The sequence below is a fragment of the Rhamphochromis longiceps genome, linkage group LG7 (assembly GCF_057381845.1).
Source record: "Rhamphochromis longiceps isolate RC_006_pf linkage group LG7, R_longiceps_female_GT1.1, whole genome shotgun sequence".
In the NCBI taxonomy this organism is placed as follows: domain Eukaryota; kingdom Metazoa; phylum Chordata; class Actinopteri; order Cichliformes; family Cichlidae; genus Rhamphochromis; species Rhamphochromis longiceps.
The window spans coordinates 57,530,714-57,558,200 of record NC_140563.1 but is presented as its reverse complement, the minus strand read 5'-3'; the positions used below and the strand labels follow the sequence as shown (position 1 = coordinate 57,558,200).

General features: G+C 41.8%; 1 protein-coding gene across 4 annotated transcripts in view; it reads right to left on the bottom strand.

Moving 5' to 3' along the window:
• ttc28 (tetratricopeptide repeat domain 28) overlaps positions 1 to 27,487 on the bottom strand; it is a 163,676-nt gene that overhangs the window by 37,495 nt on the left and 98,694 nt on the right. For all 4 annotated transcript variants that reach the window (XM_085414538.1, XM_085414540.1, XM_085414541.1 and 1 more), the window contains 3 exons: positions 13,259 to 13,480; positions 12,192 to 12,380; positions 11,995 to 12,091 (listed from right to left, as the gene is read on the bottom strand). In XM_085414538.1, coding sequence (XP_085270664.1) covers positions 11,995 to 12,091; positions 12,192 to 12,380; positions 13,259 to 13,480 — 508 coding nt within the window. The remainder of the gene's footprint in view (positions 1 to 11,994; positions 12,092 to 12,191; positions 12,381 to 13,258; positions 13,481 to 27,487) is intronic.

Genomic DNA, 27,487 nt, shown 5'->3' with positions numbered 1-27,487 from the left:
TCACCTGTAAGTAGGATTTATTTCTGAATCTAACAGGGGACGTAACAGAGACAGAGTTTGAAGAAACTGGAGTGACTTTTTCTGTGCATGATGTTACACTTCTCATAAGACAGATGCTTTCACTTTAAGCTGATTTCATATCTATAATTCACAAATCCAAAGGTTACAGAGTCATACTCTTTCTATGACTGCCAAAGTCCCTGGTTTTGGTTTAAAAGTTGCTTGGGAGTTTTTGGATTCATATTTATGGAGTTTTGGCTACCAGTTTAGATTGCCTTAACATTCTATTGTTAGTTTTGTTTTCATGGTTTGCATTAAATTTCAGTTAATATTTTAAGTTTATTTCTTGCATATTTAGATCCAAAAGTGATTCCATAATGTTTCTTCATTTTGTTCTTTGTTAATTTGTGGACTTTCCCAGTCTGAATAAAAGACATACTTTGTTATTTCTGGATCTGATTCCTTTACTCTGCAAGCCCCAACAATGACGTCCTGACTTTGAAATCATGCAGTGCCAAGAGTATCAAAAAACTGCCAGAAATGGAGCATTCAGTGCAGTCGGAAGTCTGAGTTCTTTTTATATATTTATTTATTTATTTATTTATTTATTATTAACAGGGATTCCTGGTACACTCACTGAACCCAATACTTATATAACATATTCAATATGCTACATATAAAATAAATGAACTACTACTTCAATACTTCTTTTGTCATATTAAGTGTAAGGGAAAGCATAGTGGGCCCCCTTTAAGCATGGTGCTATAAAATTCAGATTTTCTTAGTATTTATTATACCTTCTGACACATAATTATAATTTATTATTATTATAATTATAAAAATATAATTAACAGTTTTCATGAGTTTTAATTCAAATAATTTTTCTCATATCAATCATCTTTTGCAAATTCTTGTTCTCTGTTTATCCTAAACAAAAACATATATGGGGGGGTAATGGTTAAAAAAAGGTCTGGTTATGACTTGGAGAACTTGCTGATGCCACAATTTTAAATGACATACAGTGCATTGTAAGTAAAGGTCACGTCTTGGCATTTGGTCGTAAAGAATAGTGTTTAAACCAATCCAAAGACTAGAAATGTCATAAGTGGGTTTAGATTCTGAAGCTCAAATCCATACATTGACTTAACCATGGATGTGACGCATTTGAGTTTACTCCGTTTGCTTCTACAGTCTCTACACAATACAATGAGAAGAACTGCAACTATTAAAAAAAGCATTTGAAATCTAAATTCAATACTTCATCGGCACCTCATCTTCATCTCTGATATCTCATCAGCACCATCATCATGACTCAGAAAGGTAATCAGTGGTGATTTAGCTTATAGCACTCAAATCTAACGATGCAAAGGATTTCACAATAAAGGTTGAAGGAAATGCAAATAGCACACGATTTACTTTTAAAACAATGAAAGCTAAGAGAAAACAAAATAAACATTTGGTGAAAAAAAACACTTCCTTATTTAATTTGCTAATTACTTTCAGTGTGAACTGCATAAAAAATAATTCTGTCAAACTAGCAAACAACCTTAAATGTTTTAAACAAACATGAAGTCACATTGTTAATATAAATGTACATGAATTTAAAAAGGTCTCATAAACACTGCTGGCAACAATATGTAGAAACCGGGTTATGCGAGGAGGAGGAGGAGGAGGTTGGTGATATAGAAAGGAAGACCTTGTTCATCGGGGTCTTGCATTAAGAGGATTACGGAGAAGCCTGCAGAGCTGGCTAGAATCACTGGTTACAGTTACACACATCCTCCTAAACTCTACAAACACAGGTGTGCACATTAGCACATGCACAATCTTCCTCTAACCTAAAGCCACACTTCTCTGAGGTGTAAGGGTGCCTGTAGATTTCCTACAGATTCTGTGGGATTCCCCAGCGTGGAGGGGACACAGTGTGAAGACAGCAGTGCTGCGAGGATTAGAGGTGTGGAAAATTAGCTGAGATCTGATGACAGGTATTCAGCTGAGACAGCATAGAGAGATTAGAAAGGAGAAGAGTGGTGATCCACAGTCCCCTTTCTCCATAGTAGGATAAAAATTGCTCTGTCATCAGTGAATGAAATTGGGTGTGGCAACTTGTGGGTCAGGAGCTACATATCATGGACTATATGCAGTTATTTCTGTCCGACCATCATAAAGAAGAATGCATGTTTATTAGCTAAAGTTAGCAAATAACTCGAGATGAGAGAGAGACACACATACATTTTGGAATATTGTAGAGAGTAAGTTAAATATAAAGAATTTATTATTCAAGTAGGCAAAGAAATTACTTCACACATGTCTTCTGGGTCGTTTTTTTTTTTTCTTGCTTTCTGGTTTGGAGCATTTATTGACATCTGCAGCAGCCTTACAGCACATGGGTCACCTGCTTAACCGAGTGAGGTATACTGGAAACCATCTTCTGGATCCTTAAATGAGCGCTGTACTCTTACAGTAATGGACCATATCTTCAGGCCCATAGTAGCAAAGAATCAGTAAGTATCTTTCATTTGAAATTAAAATATAATTTCCATATATGTCTTGTTCTAGTTCAGTACACAGAATCAGTCGTGGGAAAAACTGCTTGACTTAACAGTTGACCAGATGTAGAGACACTGACACTCTCCACAAGAAAGGCTGTCTGCAGAGTGCTGTATTAAAGCATACCAAGGGAAGGCTCACTGGAAGGGAAAAGCATAGCAAGAAAAAGCGCACAAACAACAGGAAACAGCTTGAGAGCATCGTCAGTAAAAGTTGATTCAGTAACACGGGAGAGCTTCACAAGCAGTGGACACAGACTGGTGTCAGTTGTAGCCTTCAGGAAAGGGGCTATCATACTATCATACCCCTACTATCAAGTCACTGTGATACCTAGCCTAGCCAGGAGGAGCCACAAGAGTCTGTTCATATGGGACTACCCTGAGAGGAGCGACAAAGATTTGTGGACTGGGTCACAGTCAAAGGCAGACATACAATAACACAAGATACTGCATGGTGTGCTACCAACACAAGAAAAAGGGTAATTAAGATTTAAACGGTACCATCACAGATCACTAAGGAGTTCCACTGGGCAGCCAGACACTGGCCTAGTTTAGTTATTTTTGGACTTTAAAGGTGCTGCTATGTAAAATACAATACAAGTATTATATGGTCTAATTTAGGTTGAGATAATCTCCAAATTTCATGTTTCATACAGAAAGGAAGAGGTGAAGGAAGGAGATATAAGAAGAAAACAAAAAGGTGAGGAAAGAAGAAAATAAGAGGGAAAGGTCAGACTGGAAAAGAGGGGACTAAGAGTAAACAGAGAATGAAACCCAAGAAAACAGGAGAAAAAAAACACAGCAAGGAGAAAACAGGAGACACAAGAAGAAGAAAAAAAGAATGGCAAGGAGATAAGGAATGCACAGAGAGAAAGGGAGGAAGGAGTAAAATCAGGAAGAAAAGAAAGAGGAAGAATGAAGTAATGAAAACATGGGAAATGTAGTGAGTGTAAAGACAAAATAAGGTAAAAGATAATAGGGGACGAAATCATTATGAAACAAAAGATGAAATGAGAGGAAGAAATTAGGGTTGGAAATTGAAGAACAGAAGAAGAGGAAAGGAGGAGAGAAAATATCAGAGGAGAGCAGAGTGAAAGGTTGTCAAGTCAGCATTCAGAGTCAAAGAACCGTAATCATCCATAAATGATGATGTGAATCATTGATCTGAAACACAGACTGAAGCTCATCTGTCAGGAGAGTGTCAGCGACTTCAGCAGTAGCCTATAGTCACACATCAAAGTATCTATTGAACCACTGCAGTGTGCATGTTTTCCTTTTACTTACTTCAGATAGAAAATAAAGCAATTTTCACTCATTTGCCTACAAAAAAGCTCTGCAGTGACATAAAGTGAGAAGAGTGGTGGAAATCGCACAATATTACCTGAGCAGAGTTTAATAGACTGTATATAAAAGATAGATAAAGCCATTATATAGTTATCCTCTGATTTCTGGGCTTTACGTTATAAGGCCTCATTTCTTTTCCTGCTGCCATGTTGGTTTTTGGAGCCAGAATGTCTCATATTTGGAAGAGATCATAGTGTTTGTTAATATTGTGAAGTTTGGCATTTTAACATGGGAGTGATTTGCTTTTTAGAACCAGCTTCATGTAGGACTGCAGTTTTTTTGGCATTTCAAAGTCTGATCAGAGGAGGTATTTGCAGAGGGTTAATTTATTTTCCACCATTTATTAAATAAAAAAACTACTTTTGGAACACTTTATGTTGGCATAAACTGTTCAGTGAACGCTTAATGTGCTCATTTTTGAGATTTACATAAAAACTGTTCTTTAATGCCCCTCAGTGTAACCATTTAGCCTATAATTTGTTCTAATATCAGTCTTCACTCATGGCTCTCTTACAACCATAGAAGAGATTTTTTCCTTATTGAGTTAACGTTGATAGTGATAGTAACTGTTTCGCATTTAACTTCCTGACATTTGTGAACACTGCTATGATGCTATGATTATTATTCCTTGAACTCAGAAGATGATTGTTATTCTGTCACTGATACCTTAAAAAAAATGCATGGCAAAAAAGTAGCTGAAAATCCCAATTTTTGCAGGCGATTTTAATGAGAGGTGTAGTTTAAATTCTAGGGAGGTGCACATCAGGTTATGTCGTAGGGTTTTCAGCTGGGTTTGCAGTTGGAGTGTAGCTATGGTGTAAATTTCCCACTATCAACTCTTTTTCCTGGAATATGGCCCTAGTAATGAGCAAATACATTTTTTGTGTCCATGAAAAAACTTTAAATTGTCAAATGGCGTCTGTTCTTTTTTCCATGACTGTATTTCCATTCTTTGAACAAATTTAGGAATTGAAGAAGGGCGCTGCAGTTCAGAACACCAGAAAGAAGAATTCTAGCTTCCCTTTTATTTTAAGTTGCAAAACAATAAAAAAAAAAGTCAACAAAAAATAAAAAACATTGAGACAGTCTAAATCCCCAGAAATCTAAGATGGCATCCTCACTTTACTTTTAGTGCACAGTGCCGTATACATGCACAACGTGGCAAGTTGTCCATTCAGCGATGGATTCAGGTTCACAGCATCTCAGATATCACTGTGGCCGCAGAAACCAGAAACCACTTAATAAAACATGAGTGTTGATTGTCCAGAGAGACGCTACTGCAGTCAAATGATAGGCCCTTAAGAAGCAGGACCATCGCATGATATAAAGCTCCCATCCTTGAATTTGATTTAACAAGATGTCAAAACTGCAGCATCTACGTGTTGTACTAGGCCACTACAGCTAGTGCAAACTCACACAGGTCTGCAATATAACAAACAAATAATGCTTTGTGTGTACTTAATGTTACAGATCGATGTAGACCGAGTTGTCCTAGCCCAGGACAAGAGCCCAGTCAGTCTCTCCCAGGGATCAAGCTTCTTAAATATCTTCTGAATAAAACACAGGATGCAGTTTTGTATTTTTTTATATCACTTGAAGGGTTTTTCATACCAAACTGAGGGCCTGTGAAGACTTTCAGATTTGAGGATGATGTCACATAAAACCAAACATTTAATCAAGGATGAAAACACAAGCACAGATAAGACCAGACAATGAGGTAAACTGTCCTGTGAGGACACCTCATCTCTCATCCCGAATTACCAGAGTTCAAATATCCAAACAAAGAGAGAACCCACATGCACCTAGAAAACCCAGGTGGTCGCAATCAATAGCAAAGGCCAAGAAGCCAAAACACCAGCATGAAGTGTGGGAAAAAACCCAGCAGACCCATAGATGCGTCAGGGGCACCCAGAGAGAAGGGCCACAGCACAGGGAAGTGAACAGACCCGAAGCCCAAAAGGGACACCAGCCAGCAAAGACCCAGGCACCACAGCACACCCCCGATGGCACATGACGACCAGTTCCAGGAGGCACCCACCCGAGCCCCCCATTCCCAGTACCCCCACCAATCTTGGAAACGGGAGGTACCCATCCCATCCCAGAGCCATCATCTTTCATTCAATCATTCTTTCCTGAATGAGTGTATACTTTGTGAATAAACTTTTAGCACTCTCACATCAGTGTCTCGCTTGCTGTTGACTATAATGCCAGATCATGGAATGAACTGAATATGAACTAGTGATTTAAAGGCATACTGTAGAATTTCAAAAGCCTTTTCTTCTTTTGTTCATCTGAGGCAGGGGCCCTCCGTTTTTTTTTTTCTTTTCTTTCTAAGGTACAAAGCATAGAAATAGCAATTTTACACCGTCCCTCTTGTCGTCTATGTACCTTCTAGGGCAGGGGTCGGCAACCTGCGGCTCCGGAGCCGCATGTGGCTCTTTAGTCCCTATAGTGCGGCTCTGCATGGTTTGGGAAAATAAATTAGAAGTATTTAGCTGAAGTGTATTTTATTTATGTTAGTTCTTTTTTAACTTGTAGTTCTAAATTGGAAGATTATTGTAATATATAAGGTCTCCAACAATGCTAGTGTTAGCGGCGCTAACGGCTGCAGACAGGAAGATACTGCCAGCACCGGAAACGTGCTCGTCATCTCCGAGCATGAAGTAAGGAGAGCCTTCAAGAGAGTGAACACCAGGAAAGCAGCAGGACCAGACAGCATCCCAGGTCGTATCCTAAGAGACTGCGCATACCAGCTAGCTCCTGTGTTCACTGAGATATTCAACATCTCTTTATCTCAGTCGGTGATCCCCACATGCTTCAAAGAGTCCATCATTGTTCCTGTCCCGAAGAAACCCCACCCTGCTTCTCTCAATGACTATCGCCCTGTAGCCCTCACCTCAGTAGTGATGAAGTGCTTTGAACGCCTGGTCAGAGACTTCATCATTTCTTCACTACCAGACACACTGGACCCACTACAGTTCGCTTACCGTCCAAATCGTTCCACAGACGATGCCATCTCTCATCTCCTCCACACATCACTCACTCACTTGGACACTAGAAGGGGGAATTATGTTAAAATGCTCTTCATAGACTACAGCTCTGCATTTAACACCATAATTCCCTCCACACTCACCACCAAGCTGGAGCATCTGGGACTCAGCTCATCTATGTGTCAGTGGATCTCCAACTTCCTAACTGGCAGACCACAGGCAGTAAGGATGGGCGGACATGTCTCAGCCTCCACCACTCTCAGCACTGGAGCCCCCCAGGGGTGTGTTCTGAGCCCCCTGCTGTACTCTTTGTACACATATGACTGTGTGGCCACTACCAGCTCCACCACCATCATCAAGTTTGCTGACGACACCGTCGTGGTGGGCCTGATCTCTGATAACAACGAGACGGCCTACCTGAAGGAGATTAGGAATCTGGAGAACTGGTGCCAGAGGAACAACCTCCTTCTAAACGTCAGTAAGACAAAGGAGCTGATAGTGGACTTCAGCACTAAGCAGGAGAGGAACTACCAGACCCCGTCATCAACGAGTGCCCAGTGGAGAGAGTGGACAGCTTCAAATACCTCGGAGTTCACATCACGCAGGACCTGTCATGGTCCTGTCACATCAACACCGTGGTGAAAAAGGCCCGACAGCGTCTCTACCACCTCAGACGCTTGAGAGACTTCCAACTGCCCTCCAAGGTGCTCAGGAACTTTTACTCGTGCACCATAGAGAGCATCCTGGCGGGAAACATCTTAACCTGGTTCGGGAACAGCACCATGCAGGACAGACGAGCTCTACAGAGGGTTGTGCGGTCAGCTGAGCGCACCATCCGCTCCGAGCTCCCTGACCTGCACTCAATCTACAGCAGGCGGTGCTGGACCAAGGCCAGGAAGATCGTGAAGGACCTCAGCCATCCCAACAACAGACTGTTCTCTCTGTTGAGGTCAGGAAAGCGATTCCGCTCCCTGAAGACCAACACAGAGAGACTGAGGAGGAGCTTCTTCCCGCAGGCGATACGGTCTCTCAATCACACCACCACACAGTACTGACCCACACATATGGTTCTTACACACACACTGGACTTTCTGGACTTTGGTTTTGCACAACACTGGTCACTATATTCTTCATTTCCGGTTAATACTTGTACAGCTGCTGTTATTGTGTATATATTTATTTATATTTAGATTTCTTCATACATTCTTATATAGTTCTATATTGTGTATTTTGTTGTACAGTTATTTTATTTTCAACTTTAATTTATATATTTATCTTTATCTTATTCTTCCCAGTTAAATTTACCCTTCATTCTAATTTGTGTTGTACAGTTATTTCATTTTTAACCTTAATTTATATTTTATTCCTTCCTAGTTAAATTTACCCTTTTTAATTTTTCATATTTATTTCCTTTCTTATTCATAGCCTTTTCCTTTTTTGTTTTCTTTAGGTCTCGAGCAGTTGTCCAAGCATTTCACTACATATCGTACTGTGTATGACTGTGTACGTGACAAATAAAAATTTGAATTTGAATTTTAATATTGAAATATAAAAATAAAATTATATTCTATTATTTTTTCATCGCTCAAAATAAGCATCACACTCGCAGAAGCCGGTGTACCCGCCGAAACACCGTGCATTTATCGAGACTTTCAACCGAGGCCAATTATGGATCTTCGGATCCACATTATGTCAGCAGCTCCACCGTGAACTATGTTAAAAACAAACACCGCTCACGCCTCACAGATGACAGCTTACAGTCCTGTGTAAAGATGAAAGTGACTTCGTACAGCCCCAATTTGCAGACGCTGTGTGCGGAGGTTCAGGAGCAGAAGTCCCATTGTAAACATATCACGGCAGACCCGACAATGTTTCCATGAACATGCTTTTCAGCATCTCTTTATTGACCACTTTTCACACACGGTTGCTGTACACATACAGCCGGCTGCAGCTTTTCAGCTCACAGCCCGACACATACCAACACAACAGCATAGATAGCACAGACGTTAAGGCGGCGAGGCGTGATTGCTGGTGCCCCTCAGGTGGGTCCGCCTCCCCTGCAGCGGCGCTGCAGACCACGCCCGCCACACACATTAACCAGGTAAAGTACATATTTAGGCAGAATTCTGTAAATATCTATTTTTCATTTTTCAGCAGCATAGTGCTTTTTTCCAATTAGTTTTTAAAAGTCAGGTCAAGGCTCCAAAAGCCCAAAGGCGATATAAGGGTGGCGGCTCACAACAGTTTTTGTTTGCTGGATCATTTTACTTCAGCTTGGTGTCTTTCCTTTTGTTATATTTCTTTAAGAGTTCAAAATGTGTTAATTACATAAATAAAATGTGATTTTCTCTGTAGCACTTCATGGATTTCATAAGCAACACACCTTAGTTGTTTATACAAAGTATAAAGGTAAAAAAAACAATATATACAGTGTTATCTTAATTTTAGATGTCAGAAAGTATTTGTGGCTCCCAGTGTTTTCTTTTGCGTGGAAACCGGGTCCAAATGGCTCTTTGGGTCTTAAAGGTTGCAGACCCCTGTTCTAGGGTAACAGTGCAAATTGATTACATTTCCCACATTTGTCTATTTCATCTTATCGTTGTTAATTTCATTGCTGTTGTTTAGCCCTGCGACAGACTGGCGACCTGTCAAGGGTGTACCCCGCCTCTCCTCCTATGACAGCTGGGATAGGCTCCAGCACCCCTTGCAACCCTGAAAAGGATAAGTGGAAGCGAATGGATGGATGGATGCTGTTGAGAATTATGCCTGTGAACTATTACTATTAAAAAAGTAAATAAAATATCTAACTTCCTTTTGTGGTGCACCAGCACACTGTTATATTTTGCACTCTGGTCCAGCCTTTGGCCAATTTCGTCTATTTAATTTTTTGTCTGTACTGTAAGCCCACTCTTTGTCTTGTATGGTATGTGTTTTATTTTACATGTCTTTCTGTCTTTCAGTTGTGCCCACATATATCTGTTTGGTTTTGTTGATTCATTTGATATGCCACCTACAGTGGGGCAAAAAAGTATTGTCAGCCACCGATTGTGCAAGTTCCCCCACTTAAAATGATGACAGAGGTCAGTAATTTGCACCAGAGGTACACTTCAACTGTGAGAGACAGAATGTGAAAAAAAAAATCCATGAATCCACATGGTAGGATTTGTAAAGAATTTATTCGTAAATCAGGGTGGAAAATAAGTATTTGGTCAATAACAAAAATACAACTCAATACTTTGTAACATAACCTTTGTTGGCAATAACAGAGGTCAAACGTTTACTATAGGTCTTTACCAGGTTTGCACACACAGTAGCTGGTATTTTGGCCCATTCCTCCATGCAGATCTTCTCGAGAGCAGTGATGTTTTGGGGCTGTCGCCGAGCAACACGGACTTTCAACTCCCGCCACAGATTTTCTATGGGGTTGAGGTCTGGAGACTGGCTAGGCCACTCCAGGACCTTCAAATGCTTCTTACGGAGCCACTCCTTTGTTGCCCGGGCGGTGTGTTTTGGATCATTGTCATGTTGGAAGACCCAGCCTCGTTTCATCTTCAAAGTTCTCACTGATGGAAGGAGGTTTTGGCTCAAAATCTCACGATACATGGCCCCATTCATTCTGTCCTTAACACGGATCAGTCGTCCTGTCCCCTTGGCAGAAAAACAGCCCCATAGCATGATGTTTCCACCCCCATGCTTCACAGTAGATATGGTGTTCTTGGGATGCAACTCAGTATTCTTCTTCCTCCAAACACGACGAGTTGAGTTTATACCAAAAAGTTCTACTTTGGTTTCATCTGACCACATGACATTCTCCCAATCCTCTGCTGTATCATCCATGTGCTCTCTGGCAAACTTCAGACGGGCCTGGACATGCACTGGCTTCAGCAGCGGAACACGTCTGGCACTGCGGGATTTGATTCCCTGCCGTTGTAGTGTGTTACTGATGGTGACCTTTGTTACTTTGGTCCCAGCTCTCTGCAGGTCATTCACCAGGTCCCCCCGTGTGGTTCTGGGATCTTTGCTCACCGTTCTCATGATCATTTTGACCCTACGGGATGAGATCTTGCGTGGAGCCCCAGATGGAGGGAGATTATCAGTGGTCTTGTATGTCTTCCATTTTCTGATGATTGCTCCCACAGTTGATTTTTTCACACCAAGCTGCTTGCCTATTGTAGATTCACTCTTCCCAGTCTGGTGCAGGTCTACAATACTTTTCCTGGTGTCCTTCGAAAGCTCTTTGGTCTTGGCCATGGCGGAGTTTGGAGTCTGACTGTTTGAGGCTGTGGACAGGTGTCTTTTATACAGATGATGAGTTCAAACAGGTGCCATTCATACAGGTAACGAGTGGGGGACAGAAAAGCTTCTTACAGAAGACGTTACAGGTCTGTGAGAGCCAGAGATTTTCCTTGTTTGAGGTGACCAAATACTTATTTTCCACCCTAATTTACGAATAAATTCTTTACAAATCCTACCATGTGAATTCATGGATTTTTTTTTCACATTCTGTCTCTCACAGTTGAAGTGTACCTCTGGTGCAAATTACTGACCTCTGTCATCATTTTAAGTGGGGGAACTTGCACAATCGGTGGCTGACTAAATACTTTTTTGCCCCACTGTACCTGCTATGGACTGCAGCTGAAAATTAGCTCTGCTGAATCTGTTGTTTGCCAAAAGGGGAAGAATGGCATTGATGCAGTCTTATTATCTGAAAAAAATGTTGACAGGAACCAAAGGTGTACATGTCTGTTTTAGTTGATCAAATGTTTGCAGCTGCATAGGATACACAGGTGCACATCCAAGTGAGAGTAGTATTGTGCTATTGATGGCACAGAGAGTGAACCACTCAAGACCTAAAGTAAATAACGGTTTACTTTTTTATTAATTTTGTTACACAGTAGCTGTCAACAGGTTCTGGAGTACCACAGTGTGTCAAACCTGCCATACTTTGATTTTACTGTTAGTAAAAGATAGATTTGCCATTTAAAATGACCAAAGCTAAAAAAGGCATACCATTTTAGTTTCCCACAACAAAATCCCAGATTCAGACGCCAAATTAAAAAACCTATTACCTCCAGCCAGGTGACCCCTCTATGACCCTCCATCAAACCTACCCAAGTTGGATGAGGCTCTGCCCTGTGCTGCTCTGTCTTGCAGTTCCTGAGCAATTTCTAGCTGGTTTTGGTGGTGCTGACGAGCCCTCTCCAAGTCCTGAACCGAACAAAAATAATGCATTTTTATCAGACTGTGATTCATTATTTCGTAGTTATTTGTTTTTCAGTTAACTACACCTTTATAGTTATATACCAACCTGCATGCATCGGGCAGCGTGCCCCAGACCAGCATATGCCCTCATCTCAATTGCTCTGTCGACCAGCTCTTGGGCCAACTCCAGCACTCTTGTATGGTACGATATGGCCTTGTCAAAGTCCCGCTGGGAGTGGTAAGCGCTCCCCAGGTTGCTGTACGCTCGTGCCTCCTCACGTCGGTTCTCCAGACTCTGCCAAACAAACCACCATTTCACCGTCACTAAGAAATTACCTTTGTGGTTATTTATTGGCATGCAATGGAATTTCCACAGAGATCACGACATTTATATTTTCTTTTGCTATCCCAGACAGTTAAAGATGGACATATTGCTAAAATGATCCTTTAGTGTATTTAAGCTAGGTTCTCAGGAAATCATTATCCTGATATAAACTGTGTAAATCTATGTGTTGTGTGAATGTCTAAGAAAGAAGAAGAAGAAATCAAACCCAGTGTTGTATTAGTGAGTGAGTTAGGCATTCATAATTCTGGCCACTAACTTTTAGTTAATGTTAGTCAGGGGGACTAGCAGTGGATTAATCTGAATTTGGTGCTGTGATGAGTATTTGTGGCAGCTGCAGAGTGGTTATTCAACTGAGTCAAAACAAACCACTATATCTTTTAGGCATGACCTTTTTGAGATAAACTCCAAAATTCACTGTGGTCAGTCAAGAGGTGCTTTTTGTGAATTAATTAAGTAGTTACAATAAAATAAATCTATTAACAGAATGTGAAGGAACAACTTATATATCCCAAACAAATATAATGCTAAAAAGATATCAGCTAAAGCTTTAGCTGGGCTATACTTTTGTGTAATATATCCTTTTACCAGAAAATGGTGCAGATTTAGTCAAATCTTTTGTGGAAATGTGGGCAGGACTAAGAAAAAATATCAAAAGTTTACAAAATAGCAGCACAGATCTCAAAACACCAAAGGCTAAATAGAAATACTGTTGCCTTGTCATGGTTAAAATATGCAGAGCTTAAATTAAAACTGCACCTTTTAAGAGATGAAAACCAAAGAAAAACATATTGGTAATGTAATATGAATATATTACATTACCACTATACCTTTGCAATGTCCAGATGCTGCTCATGGCATTGGACAGCATTGGTGAAGTCTCCCAGCGCAGTGTACACAGCACCCATGTTGCCTAGCTGGCGAGCCTCGGAAAGCTTGCACTGACTTTGCCGTGCCAGCAGCACGCACTGTTTATGGCTGGCAAGTGCATTAGGGTAGTCACCAATAGCTGTGTACACATGACCCAGACTGCTTAGAGCACTAGATGCAGCCTGAAATCACACATGCACAACATACATACATTGATCAGTGTTCAGTAAAAACAAACAACAAAAAAAAGGTACACAATAATTCACATGCTTATAATAAACAGGAATCAGAATCAGAATCAGAATACTTTATTGATCCCTGGGGGAAATTATTTTTTGTTACAGTGCTCCATTTTAAACCAACATTAAGACAAGACAGACAATACGCTAACTAAGAATAGTACAATATATACATATATATACATACATACATACATACATAAGTCACTTATAAATAAATATTTGGAAAAGAAACGTGTAGTTGTAGCAGCAACACAATCATGTAGACCAGAGGTGGCAAAATAAATGTACTTCATGAACCGTACGCAGACCAATTTGATCTTAAGTAGGTTTGCCAGTAAAATAAGTGAAAAAATTCTTACATTTTTACATTCTTAAAATGTTCACACTTTCAGTTTTAATTGTCCATCCATTTACATAAAAGATAATGAGCAGCCAGAAATGTATTCAGAAAAATAAGATCAGTTTCAATTGATATCAGTTATAATTTTTTGGGGAAAAAAAAAAGCATTGTCTAACATGCCAAATAACTAATCACTTCCTTGTTATGTTGATAGAAACTATAATCCTGTCTGTGCAATTAGCTTTCCTTCAAAATGTAATTTGTGTTTACATTTTGTAAACACAAATTACATTCTGTTTTTATTTTCTGTTTCTGCTGCAAATCAGCTGTATAAAGGTGTCATTTCTGGGTAAGAAAGGGATAGTTCAGGGAGAATGGGAAAGGAGGCAGGATAAACAAGTGAGGAAAACAGGCATCACCTCCTCCCACCTCAAATAAAATCTTGCCAATGGAGGACACGCACATCTTGGCGGCGCCACGAGTGAAAGCTCATCCTTCACATCTTATTTAGACCCTGCTGTGAGAGTCTGACCCTCTGCCACCACCACCTCAGCTTTGTATCAGGTTCTAGCAACCCTATTATTACTCTGTTTTAGTTAACACATGAAACCCTTTTATAGCTCCTTGAGCTGCCTAATGATTTCTAGCACCCCTCATCCTGCTAATTACAGAGCTTCTTCAGGCATAATACCATGCAAATCAAGATGAGGGTTTCATCTTAAGCTCGCTCGTTGCTGTCTTCATGCCTGCATGTGCATGAAAATAAGAACTCATGTCCACACACACACTAGTACTGCCACAAACAATTATTTTGATAGTCGACTACTCACCGATTATTTTTGCGATTAGTCGACTAATCAGATCATGCATCCATTGGATGTAAAACCTACAGGTTATTGCACCAGCATGCATCTGCTCTTATATAACTACCATTAGCTTACAGCTTTAAATGTTTAAGGTATGTGCTAACTAAAAATAAAGACAAGATGATAGTTTATTAAATTTTAATGAAATTTGCAGATTGTTTCGGTAAAGTTTAATAAACTCCTTGCTATCTAAAATATAACAGGACACCGAAGTATATTCTCGAGCATCTCACACTTCTGATAATCAGTTGTCTGCTTGATGTTTATTCAGTGGTGTAAAAACAATAACTTTAATCTCAGCCAAACCGATTTACTCAGGAACAAATAAAATACTGAAAAAAGCCAAACAATAACATTTTCAAGTTATCTAAGTGTCTTATATATCATGTTTAACCTGAGTAGCGAAAGATGGTGGTGGGTTTGAAAACGATTTTCCGGGAGTCCGGTGTTCTCACCGGCTCTAGTGAGCCTTGAACCCCGGCTAGCTATCGAGCTGGTGGGTAACAGACGTCTCTGAAAACGTTGGAGCGCTTTTGAAAATATGTGGTGTCTTGATAAACTGAGCAGATATTTGAAGTTTACACAGCTACATTCTGGCCTGAAAATATGTTAAACGTTTATTTTGTGACCCAGAAAGAATAATAAGAGTAATATTAAAACTAACTAGATACCACCATTGTGGCATGAATTCAGGGATAGGTTGGGCCACGAAGTATACACCCGACCCATCCTTCAAATCTGGGGAAACAAAGGGTGCATTTGTCGGCCACATTTGCCGGCCGCATTTGTCAGTCTTCGTCGTGTCGCTGTAACGTAATCGGCCTACAACTGCGGGCACAGGAAGATGCGGTTCCTGAATTTGGACACAGCTACAATACCGGACACAGCTTCTCTATCTTCAGGGTTTAACGGCAGCTGGCATTCTTGTCCATGCAGTGCTGCCATCCTCTGTTTCAGTCCATTATTACACTCTTAAATCCTACTATTATTTCCTGCGTCTTTTGGGATCTTACAAAGCTTCAAACGATGCGTCGAGTATTAAATTAGGCGATTTTGATAGTCAACGTAATCGTGAATAGTTGACTAATCGTGGCAGCCCTAACACACACACACACACACACACACACACACACACACACACACACACACACACACACACACACGGAATGTCAGATCCATGTCAGATAGTCTTGTCTGCTTCTCATATTTGACAGAAAAAATCTGAGAAGAAATGTGACCCACTACATTTTTGCCTTAGTAATTTAAAAGCAGCCTACTGATTCATAACTAATCTAGAGATTATTGGGATTGATCTGTTTGCTATCAATGGAGGCATATGAAAAAGATGTGAGGTGTGAGCAATGGTTTGTTTCAAATTAAACAAGAGAATGAGACAAGAGCAGCAGTGTGTACTGACATATGTCTTATTAATTAATGTATCTATACATGACAGATCCCAGAAGTAAGGGAAATATATACCAGATATGGGTGCACCTATCTTGGTAAGTCCTCAGTCATGCAGGCCAAGAGGCCTTGATGAACCCTTGGCAACCTATAGTCACTAGCAAAAAAATATGTATTCCCCACTTGGGTGGCAAGTGGTTGGTGGAGATCGCTGTCTACTGCTGGGTGAAACTGCCATAACAAAAACCTCTTTGATTGCTTGATTTAGTAGCAGACTCACAGACTAGTGGAATTGCAATTTGCATGGAAGATACCAAATTTTCTACAAACACTAACTAACCACCAAACAGCACAAATGCAAGCCAGAAACAGAGAACAGCATTTTAGACAATAAGAAACCAAAAGATTTCAAATTGTATATAATTTGAAGACAAACAGTTGACATTTCCAGTTTGTGTGACATTCTTCAGTTTCAGTAATTTAATGAATGGTTGATGATTACCTGTAGACTAGTTGGCGTCTTTCATACAAACTATGGCTGATTATGGCAATCTGCTAGCAACCAAAGCAATCACAAAAAGGTTTTCAGTGTGCCAGCATATATCTTGTTGGGATCAATTTTACTGATGGCAAGCATTCTCCAGCAAACACTTGGAACTGGTTGGGGAACACAGGCGATTGCCAAGCAGTTTCTATGCCTGTGTGACTGGGACCTAACATTATTTAAACTAGAGAGTATTCTGTGGTGAAAGCAAGGAGTGGCATTAGTCCTGGGTCTGAAAAGTAAAGATAACACTGAAGTGCCTAAATCCATTTGTATTTGTCCCAATGACCAGCCGGGGGTGACTCCTCTAATTGAAATATGCGATCGTGGCTCAAGAGTTAGGAGTTCGCCTTGTAATCGGAAGGTTGCCGGTTCGAGCCCCGGCTCGGACAGTCTCGGTCGTTGTGTCCTTGGGCAAGACACTTCACCCGTTGCCTACTGGTGGTGGTCAGAGGGCCCGGTGGCGCCAGTGTCCGGCAGCCTCGCCTCTGTCAGTGCGCCCCAGGGTGGCTGTGGCTACAATGTAGCTTGCCATCACCAGTGTGTTGATGTGTGTGTGAATGGGTGGATGACTGGATATGTAAAGCGCTTTGGGGTCCTTAGGGACTAGTAAAAGCGCTATATAAATACAGGCCATTTACCATTTACCATATAAAAGTCTATGAAAGAAAAATCCCTGGGTTTATGAACACAGTAAACACTTTCCTGGTCAGTCTATATTCTTAACAACAAGATCTTTATCTAATTGAATAAGCACAAAATTCATTTTGTAAATTATGATCCTAAATAGAGTCCAACAGCCATTAAAGCATGGCAACCTTGAGGATTGATCAACTTTCCTCAAGTGCTTACTAAATGTGCTATATCAAAGTGGCTACTTTATTCTTTTACACACAGTCTGATTACATTGTGTACCATGACTTACACAATGTTATGTTATTCTGAATTTATGCCACAATTGAATTACATTAAAAAAAAAAAAGAAATAATAATTTTTGCTTTCAATACACTGAGCATCATAATTAAATACTATCTTATATGATTTGGCCAATAAATTAATTGAAGAATTTCTATCAGGCTTTATCGCTCTCTCCTCAGTGTTTAGCGTAAAGGCCTGCAGAGTCTCAGCTTGTTACAGCAACACTGAGACAGTGTGCTGCAGTCTAAAACAACACCTCAAATGACTCACACAAACAGTGTTATTTCCTTGGCACTATGATAATGACTTCAATCTGTTGAAGTCCAACAATGTGCATATCTGTGAACACACAGTGAGAAGTAATAATCAATAAACCATGTCCTAAGGTAAAACCTCACACAGTAAGAACCATTTCTTTGGTTCATTCACAGTGAAAGTAATTATGTTTAGAGGCCATCTGAGCACAAACAGCAGCCTATCTTTGATTCAGACACACACACACACACACACGCACACACACACAAACTTAAAAAGTAAAATGTGAATTTGACCTTTCAAAGAAAATCACAAGGGACAGACAAAGCTTAGTCAAAAGTTATGTTTAAAGGTTTACAGAATTTGTAAAGAAGTAAAAATTAAAATAACTTTTTAAAGAGGGGTTATTAGCATGATTATAACCAATATAATAGCACTTGAGGTTGCCTTTAAATGCAGTTCAGTCCCTCTATAGATGGCCATGTTAAAATGTTCAACTTCAATGGTGACTGTTAGTGTACATGTTGCATGTTTACAGGCTAGACCAGGAGTCCCCAATCCCAGTCCACGAGGGCCAGTGTCCCTGCAGGTTTTGATCCATCACAGCTGATTTAAATGGATAAATTACCTTCTCAACATGTCTTGAAGTTCTCCAGAGGCCTGGTAATGAACTAATCATGCGATTCAGGTGTGTTGACCCAGGGTGAGATCTAAAACCTGCAGGGACACCGGCCCTCGTGGACTGGGATTGGGGACCCCTGGGCTAGACTATAGTTAATTTTTTAAATTGTATAACAACTGTGAGGTGGATAATTTTTGTAGAGGTCACCCATTTAGATTGTGTTAGGTGTGCAGTCAATTATTGATTAATTAATAAATGGCTTCAATTTTTTTAAACCAGAAATGCAACAGTCTATTTTAAAAAATATTTGCTACTTTTTGTTGTCAAGTTTGATAGGAAAGTTGATGTGTTTTGGATAAGTAAACTAAAGCAGGTTATTTGAATTTTTTCTTTTTGATCTGTGTTCAATTCTAAGCAGCAGTTTTTAAAATTGTTTTCTGACATATATAGATAAAAGTAATTGATACTGCAATGAAAATGCAGTATTAGTTTGAGCCCCAGAGGAATTTGATAGAAAAATCTATTCCTTCATTTCAATTGCAGCCTATATGGACAGATAATACACATCCATGTCCTTTTAAATCAGGTTTCATCAGTGCTAAAAACTGTCACTGAAAACAGCCAAACTGACCTTTAGTGGAATTTACCACTTGTGATTAACATCAGAATACCCTGTTCTTTTCTTTCTGCTCATGTGTGTTCACAAGTGAGCGCATGTTTGTGAAAAATACGACAGCACACATCTACAGAAATCCATGTCCCCACCCAAGTGATGAGGGTAAACACATAAAATCCAGTTGACACATCTGTGCTGGAGCTCCAGGCAGGAAACGGAGATTTAATAAATGACGACACATCTGTGTCTACAGTCAACTGGCCAGACAAGTCTTTGATTTCCCTTAAGAACATCTTACTTTAAGAGAAAAAACACAGGCGTACGCACGCACGCACGCACGCACGCACGCACGCACGCACGCACACACACACACACACACACACAAATACAGTCATATGTCTGGACCAGTCCATGTACACAGACATACATGGACTGGTCTAGACATATATGTTTTTACATCTCCCTCTCTCTCTTTCCTATATACAGGGAGTGCAGAATTATTAGGCAAATGAGTATTTTGTCCACATCATCCTCTTCATGCATGTTGTCTTACTCCAAGCTGTATAGGCTCGAAAGCCTACTACCAATTAAGCATATTAGGTGATGTGCATCTCTGTAATGAGAAGGGGTGTGGTCTAATGACATCAACACCCTATATCAGGTGTGCATAATTATTAGGCAACTTCCTTTCCTTTGGCAAAATGGGTCAAAAGAAGGACTTGACAGGCTCAGAAAAGTCAAAAATAGTGAGATATCTTGCAGAGGGATGCAGCAGTCTCAAAATTGCAAAGCTTCTGAAGCATGATCATCGAACAATCAAGCGTTTCATTCAAAATAGTCAACAGGGTCGCAAGAAGCATGTGGAAAAACCAAGGCGCAAAATAACTGCCCATGAACTGAGAAAAGTCAAGCGTGCAGCTGCCAAGATGCCACTTGCCACCAGTTTGACCATATTTCAGAGCTGCAACATCACTGGAGTGCCCAAAAGCACAAGGTGTGCAATACTCAGAGACATGGCCAAGGTAAGAAAGGCTGAAAGACGACCACCACTGAACAAGACACACAAGCTGAAACGTCAAGACTGGGCCAAGAAATATCTCAAGACTGATTTTTCTAAGGTTTTATGGACTGATGAAATGAGAGTGAGTCTTGATGGGCCAGATGGATGGGCACGTGGCTGGATTGGTAAAGGGCAGAGAGCTCCAGTCCGACTCAGACGCCAGCAAGGCGGAGGTGGAGTACTGGTTTGGGCTGGTATCATCAAAGATGAGCTTGTGGGGCCTTTTCGGGTTGAGGATGGAGTCAAGCTCAACTCCCAGTCCTACTGCCAGTTTCTGGAAGACACCTTCTTCAAGCAGTGGTACAGGAAGAAGTCTGCATCCTTCAAGAAAAACATGATTTTCATGCAGGACAATGCTCCATCACACGCGTCCAAGTACTCCACAGCGTGGCTGGCAAGAAAGGGTATAAAAGAAGAAAAACTAATGACATGGCCACCTTGTTCACCTGATCTGAACCCCATTGAGAACCTGTGGTCCATCATCAAATGTGAGATTTACAAGGAGGGAAAACAGTACACCTCTCTGAACAGTGTCTGGGAGGCTGTGGTTGCTGCTGCACGCAATGTTGATGGTGAACAGATCAAAACACTGACAGAATCCATGGATGGCAGGCTTTTGAGTGTCCTTGCAAAGAAAGGTGGCTATATTGGTCGCTGATTTGTTTTTGTTTTGTTTTTGAATGTCAGAAATGTATATTTGTGTATGTGGAGATGTTATATTGGTTTCACTGGTAAAAATAAATAATTGAAATGGGTATACAGTGGGGCAAAAAAGTATTTAGTCAGCCACCGATTGTGCAAGTTCCCCCACTTAAAATGATGACAGAGGTCAGTAATTTGCACCAGAGGTTCACTTCAACTGTGAGAGACAGAATGTGAAAAAAAAATCCATGAATTCACATGGTAGGATTTGTAAAGAATTTATTCGTAAATTAGGGTGGAAAATAAGTATTTGGTCACCTCAAACAAGGAAAATCTCTGGCTCTCACAGACCTGTAACGTCTTCTGTAAGACGCTTTTCTGTCCCCCACTCGTTACCTGTATGAATGGCACCTGTTTGAACTCATCATCTGTATAAAAGACACCTGTCCACAGCCTCAAACAGTCAGACTCCAAACTCCGCCATGGCCAAGACCAAAGAGCTTTCGAAGGACACCAGGAAAAGTATTGTAGACCTGCACCAGACTGGGAAGAGTGAATCTACAATAGGCGAGCAGCTTGGTGTGAAAAAATCAACTGTGGGAGCAATCATCAGAAAATGGAAGACATACAAGACCACTGATAATCTCCCTCGATCTGGGGCTCCACGCAAGATCTCATCCCGTGGGGTCAAAATGATCATGAGAACGGTGAGCAAAGATCCCAGAACCACACGGGGGGACCTGGTGAATGACCTGCAGAGAGCTGGGACCAAAGTAACAAAGGTCACCATCAGTAACACACTACAACGGCAGGGAATCAAATCCCGCAGTGCCAGACGTGTTCCGCTGCTGAAGCCAGTGCATGTCCAGGCCCGTCTGAAGTTTGCCAGAGAGCACATGGATGATACAGCAGAGGATTGGGAGAATGTCATGTGGTCAGATGAAACCAAAGTAGAACTTTTTGGTATAAACTCAACTCGTCGTGTTTGGAGGAAGAAGAATACTGAGTTGCATCCCAAGAACACCATACCTACTGTGAAGCATGGGGGTGGAAACATCATGCTATGGGGCTGTTTTTCTGCCAAGGGGACAGGACGACTGATCCGTGTTAAGGACAGAATGAATGGGGCCATGTATCGTGAGATTTTGAGCCAAAACCTCCTTCCATCAGTGAGAACTTTGAAGATGAAACGAGGCTGGGTCTTCCAACATGACAATGATCCAAAACACACCGCCCGGGCAACAAAGGAGTGGCTCCGTAAGAAGCATTTGAAAGTCCTGGAGTGGCCTAGCCAGTCTCCAGACCTCAACCCCATAGAAAATCTGTGGCGGGAGTTGAAAGTCCGTGTTGCTCGGCGACAGCCCCAAAACATCACTGCTCTCGAGAAGATCTGCATGGAGGAATGGGCCAAAATACCAGCTACTGTGTGTGCAAACCTGGTAAAGACCTATAGTAAACGTTTGACCTCTGTTATTGCCAACAAAGGTTATGTTACAAAGTATTGAGTTGTATTTTTGTTATTGACCAAATACTTATTTTCCACCCTGATTTACGAATAAATTCTTTACAAATCCTACCATGTGGATTCATGGATTTTTTTTTTCACATTCTGTCTCTCACAGTTGAAGTGTACCTCTGGTGCAAATTACTGACCTCTGTCATCATTTTAGGTGGGGGAACTTGCACAATCGGTGGCTGACTAAATACTTTTTTGCCCCACTGTATATTTGTTTTTTGTTAAGTTGCCTAATAATTATGCACAGTAATAGTCACCTGCACACACAGATATCCCCCTAAAATAGCTAAAACTGAAAACAAACTAAAAACTACTTCCAAAAACATTCAGCTTTGATATTAATGAGTTTTTTGGGTTCATTGAGAACATGGTTGTTGTTCAATAATAAAATTATTCCTCAAAAATACAACTTGCCTAATAATTCTGCACTCCCTGTATATATATATATAAAATAAAAAAAATTCCCCAGCCGCCCCTGCTGGCAGTCAATCCTTCAAGCTCGGGTCCTCTACCAGAGGCCTGGGAGCTTGAGGGTCCTGCGCAGTATCTTAGCTGTTCCCAGGACTGCGCTCTTCTGGACAGAGATCTCCGATGTTATTCCCGGGATCTGCTGGAGCCACTCGCCTAGCTTGGGAGTCACCGCACCTAGTGCTCCGATTACCACGGGGACCACCGTTACCTTCACCCTCCACATCCTCTCGAGCTCTTCTCTGAGCCCTTGGTATTTCTCCAGCTTCTCGTGTTCCTTCTTCCTGATATTGCTGTCATTCGGAACCGCTACATCGATCACTACGGCCGTCTTCTTCTGTTTGTCTACCACCACTATGTCCGGTTGGTTAGCCACCACCATTTTGTCCGTCTGTATCTGGAAGTCCCACAGGATCTTAGCTCGGTCATTCTCCACCACCCTTGGGGGCATCTCCCATTTTGACCTCGGGACTTCTAGGTTATACTCGGCACAGATGTTCCTGTACACTATGCCGGCCACTTGGTTATGGCGTTCCATGTATGCCTTGCCTGCTAGCATCTTGCACCCTGCTGTTATGTGCTGGATTGTCTCTGGGGCATCTTTACACAGCCTGCACCTGGGGTCTTGCCTGGTGTGATAGACCCCAGCCTCTATGGATCTTGTACTCAGAGCTTGTTCTTGTGCTGCCATGATTAGTGCCTCTGTGCTGTCTTTCAGTCCAGCTTTGTCCAGCCACTGGTAGGATTTCTGGATATCAGCCACCTCCTCTATCTGCCGGTGGTACATACCGTGCAGGGGCCTGTCCTTCCATGATGGTTCCTCGTCTCCCTCCTCTTTCTTGGGTTTCTGCTGCCTGAGGTATTCACTGAGCACTCGGTCAGTTGGGGCCATCTTCCCAATGTATTCTTGGATGTTCCTTGTCTCATCCTGGACTGTGGTGCTGACACTCACCAGTCCCCGGCCCCCTTCCTTCCGCTTAGCGTACAGCCTCAGGGTGCTGGACTTGGGGTGAAACCCTCCATGCATGGTCAGGAGCTTTCTTGTCTTTATGTCAGTGGCTTCTATCTCCTCCTTTGGCCAGCCTATTACCCCAGCAGGGTACCTGATCACGGGCAGGGCATATGTGTTGATGGCCCGGATCTTGTTCTTACCATTCAGCTGACTCCTCAGGACTTGCCTGACCCTCTGCAGGTACTTGGTGGTTGCAGCCTTTCTAGCGGCCTCTTCATGGTTCCCATTTGCCTGCGGGATCCCCAGGTACTTGTAACTGTCCTCTATGTCTGCAATGTTGCCTTCTGGTAGTTCAATCCCCTCAGTTCTGACTACCTTCCCTCTCTTTGTTACCATCCGACTACACTTCTCCAGTCCGAACGACATTCCAATGTCATTGCTGTATAGCCTGGTAGTGTGGATCAGTGAATCGATGTCTCGTTCACTCTTGGCATACAGCTTGATGTCATCCATGTACAGGAGGTGGCTGACAACTGCTCCGTTCCGTAGTCGGTATCCGTAGCCAGTCTTGTTAATGATCTCACTGAGGGGGTTCAGGCCTATGCAGAACAGCAGTGGGGACAGAGCATCTCCTTGGTAGATCCCGCACTTGATGGTAACTTGTGCTATGGGCTTGGAGTTGGCCTCTAGTGTTGTACGCCACATCCCCATTGAGTTCCTGATGAAGGCTCTTAGGGTCCCATTGATCTTGTACAATTCTAGGCATTCCAGTATCCAGCTGTGGGGCATTGAGTCATAGGCCTTCTTGTAATCAATCCAGGCAGTGCACAGGTTGGTCAGTCTGGTCTTGCAGTCTCGGCTGATTGTTCTGTCTACCAGTAGCTGGTGTTTTGCACCTCTGGTATTCTTGCCAATTCCTTTCTGTGTCCCGCTCATGTATTGACCCATGTGCCTGTTCATCTTAGCCGATATGATGCCTGACAGGAGCTTCCATGTAGTACTGAGGCAGGTTATTGGTCGGTAGTTGGAGGGGACCGGTCCCTTCTTGGGGTCCTTGGGGATCAGGACCGTCCGGCCTTCAGTTAGCCATTCCGGGTGTCTCTTGTTAACTAGCAGCTGGTTCATTTGTGCTGCCAGACGCTCGTGGAGTGCAGTCAGCTTCTTCAGCCAGTAGGCGTGAACCATGTCGGGCCCTGGTGCTGTCCAACTCTTCATACTGGAGACCCTTTCTTGGATATCTGCCACTGTGATGGTTACTGGACCCTGTTCAGGGAGGTCGCTGTGGTCTGCCCTCAGATCCACTAGCCACTGAGCATTGTCGTTATGGGTTGCATCCTTCTCCCATATGCTCTTCCAGTATTGCTCCGTCTCCAGCCTTGGTGGTGCTGTTCTCTTATTGTTCCCTTGCCACTGAGAGTACACCTTTGCTGGTTCTGTGGAGAACAGCTGGTTTATTCTCCTGCCTTCTATCTCTCTGGTGTACCTCCTCAAGCGGCTGGCCAAGGCTGTGAGTCTTTGCTTGGCAGTTTCCAAGGCCTCAGGTATGGACAGCTTGCTGTATTTCTTAGGCACCTTATTTGTCGCACCTTTCTGCAACTCCGTTAGTTGGCTAACCTCCCTCCGTGCTACTTTGATCTTGCCCTCTAGCCTCCTTCTCCATGGAGGGTACTGCCCCTTGTGGCTGTTCAACTTGTAGCCAAGCATCTCACTGATCACTGCTGCCGTATTGTAGATCAGCTTGTTAGTGTCGGTAATCGTGGTTGTAGGTATTGCCCGTAGTGCTGCATTAACATCATCTAGCAGACCTTCTGAGGGTACTTCACGTAATCTTGGTAACCGGCTACGGGGGATCCAGGTTTCAAGCTTGGCCATGATCCTATTTTTCAGGTCAGTTCCTCTCGCACTCAACGATCCTTCTCCTATCGCACTTGGGGCTATGTACCCAATCTCGGGTGGGGGTGATGATATCTCCCCCCTGACCTGGCGTCCTGACTCCTCCTTGCCGTAGCATTTGTGTTGTACCTTGTCAATCTCTAGCTGTGAGAGCAGTCCCTTCTTTCGAATGTTGGAACACTGAGCTACTAGTTGTTTCGCCGTCATTGTGGATGTTGGGTATCGAAGAATCCATAGGTCCCTCATCCTATTCATGTAGCCCCTTCCGCCGGGGTTACTTGCGTAGTAGCATTCCAATATATATATATATATATGTATATATATGTATATATATAAAAGAAACAATATTATCCTCTCATTAGATTAGATTTATATTGTGGATAACAAATCTCTTCAGAAAAGCTTGGATGGGTGGAGATTGGGAAAAAAAACAATGTAAGTACAAAGGTGTAGGAAGATGGGCGCCTAAATCTTTTGCATGGAAATAGAATGAGACAGATGAATAAAGACAGAGAAAGATTACTGCTGACACTGCTGACACTGCTTCCCCTGCATGCTTGATAACCAGATGTAGGAGGTTTGGGAAGGTGATGTCTTCTGAGGTCTGCTGATCTGCAGGGACTGCAACTTCTTGAACTAATGCCATACTTGATTTGATGGAAATGTCTTTATTTGTCCCTTGTCAAGATCTTTTCCTTTTTAAACTATTTTTTAGACTGATTTTGATTATTGTTCAGGGCACAAATGCAAATACCTATCATTGTTGTTGTTATTATTATTAATGTTATAACTGTAATGGTAACTGTACCAAAGCTCCTGCCAGTGTTCTGCAGACGAGCACTTTGTTTGGAAGCAGGCAGTATTGAAGGCTTCTCACACCACACAGATAAACACAAATAACACAGTTGAGCAAACACACAGTGGGAGATATGGATTTCTGTTGATGACCGTGTTCGAGTCGCCTTAAGCTGCACACCTGTGGAGAAGAAGGTCGATAACTGTCTGTCAACAATACACGTGCAGGAGTCTATGGTGCATTTGCAGCTTCCAGACAGACACACACACAAGCAACAAAAAAAGAGAAACAAGAGGGTTTGGTTTTGATCCAAGCTTTCCTGAGCTCTGAGCTCTTCAGAAAAGTTGGTAACTGTTCCTCATTTCTTTTACTGACAGTGGTTCAATCAGGCTCTTTAGATTTACCTAGAGACAAATCACATGAGATAAATATAGGATGCAATCACACGCTATTAAGTGACTGCGTGTGCATGTTCAAGTGTGTGTTCAACTGCAAGGGTCCAGCAGAACTTCAGAGACCATTAGAGAGGTCGAAACTCTGATATAATAAAACTTTGCAGTAGAATATCCTGCTGACTTTTACACATTAAAGATAGTGTAATTCCATATTTCTGAGGAGTCGTGTCAAATTGCAAAAACACACAGAGAGTACCTTTAATGTCATGTAAATTTTAATTAAAACACAAATTAGTGAGAGATATTCTCTATTGAGCATGCAGACATGTGACCATGTGTAACCCGGGTTAAAAAAGATGCATAAATAGTAAAAGATAAGTGAAATCTGAGAATATAAATATCAAAGAGTTCATTTATTTAAATTTTCTTGTATATTTAAAAAGGTAAGAGTTCATGTAAAATGATTAAAAACATGTTTGCATTGTTTAAAATAAGTTATCTTTCTTTTCTTGTGAATTGTTTGTGAGAACTGTAATTTCCTACGGGGGTAAGGTCTGTGAAGGTAACACAGGGTGGAGAAGGAAAAGGAAAAAAGAGACGAGAGCGCGAGAAGAGAGGGCGGTGGTGCGTGAGTTACACGGAGCATCCGGAGAAGTTAG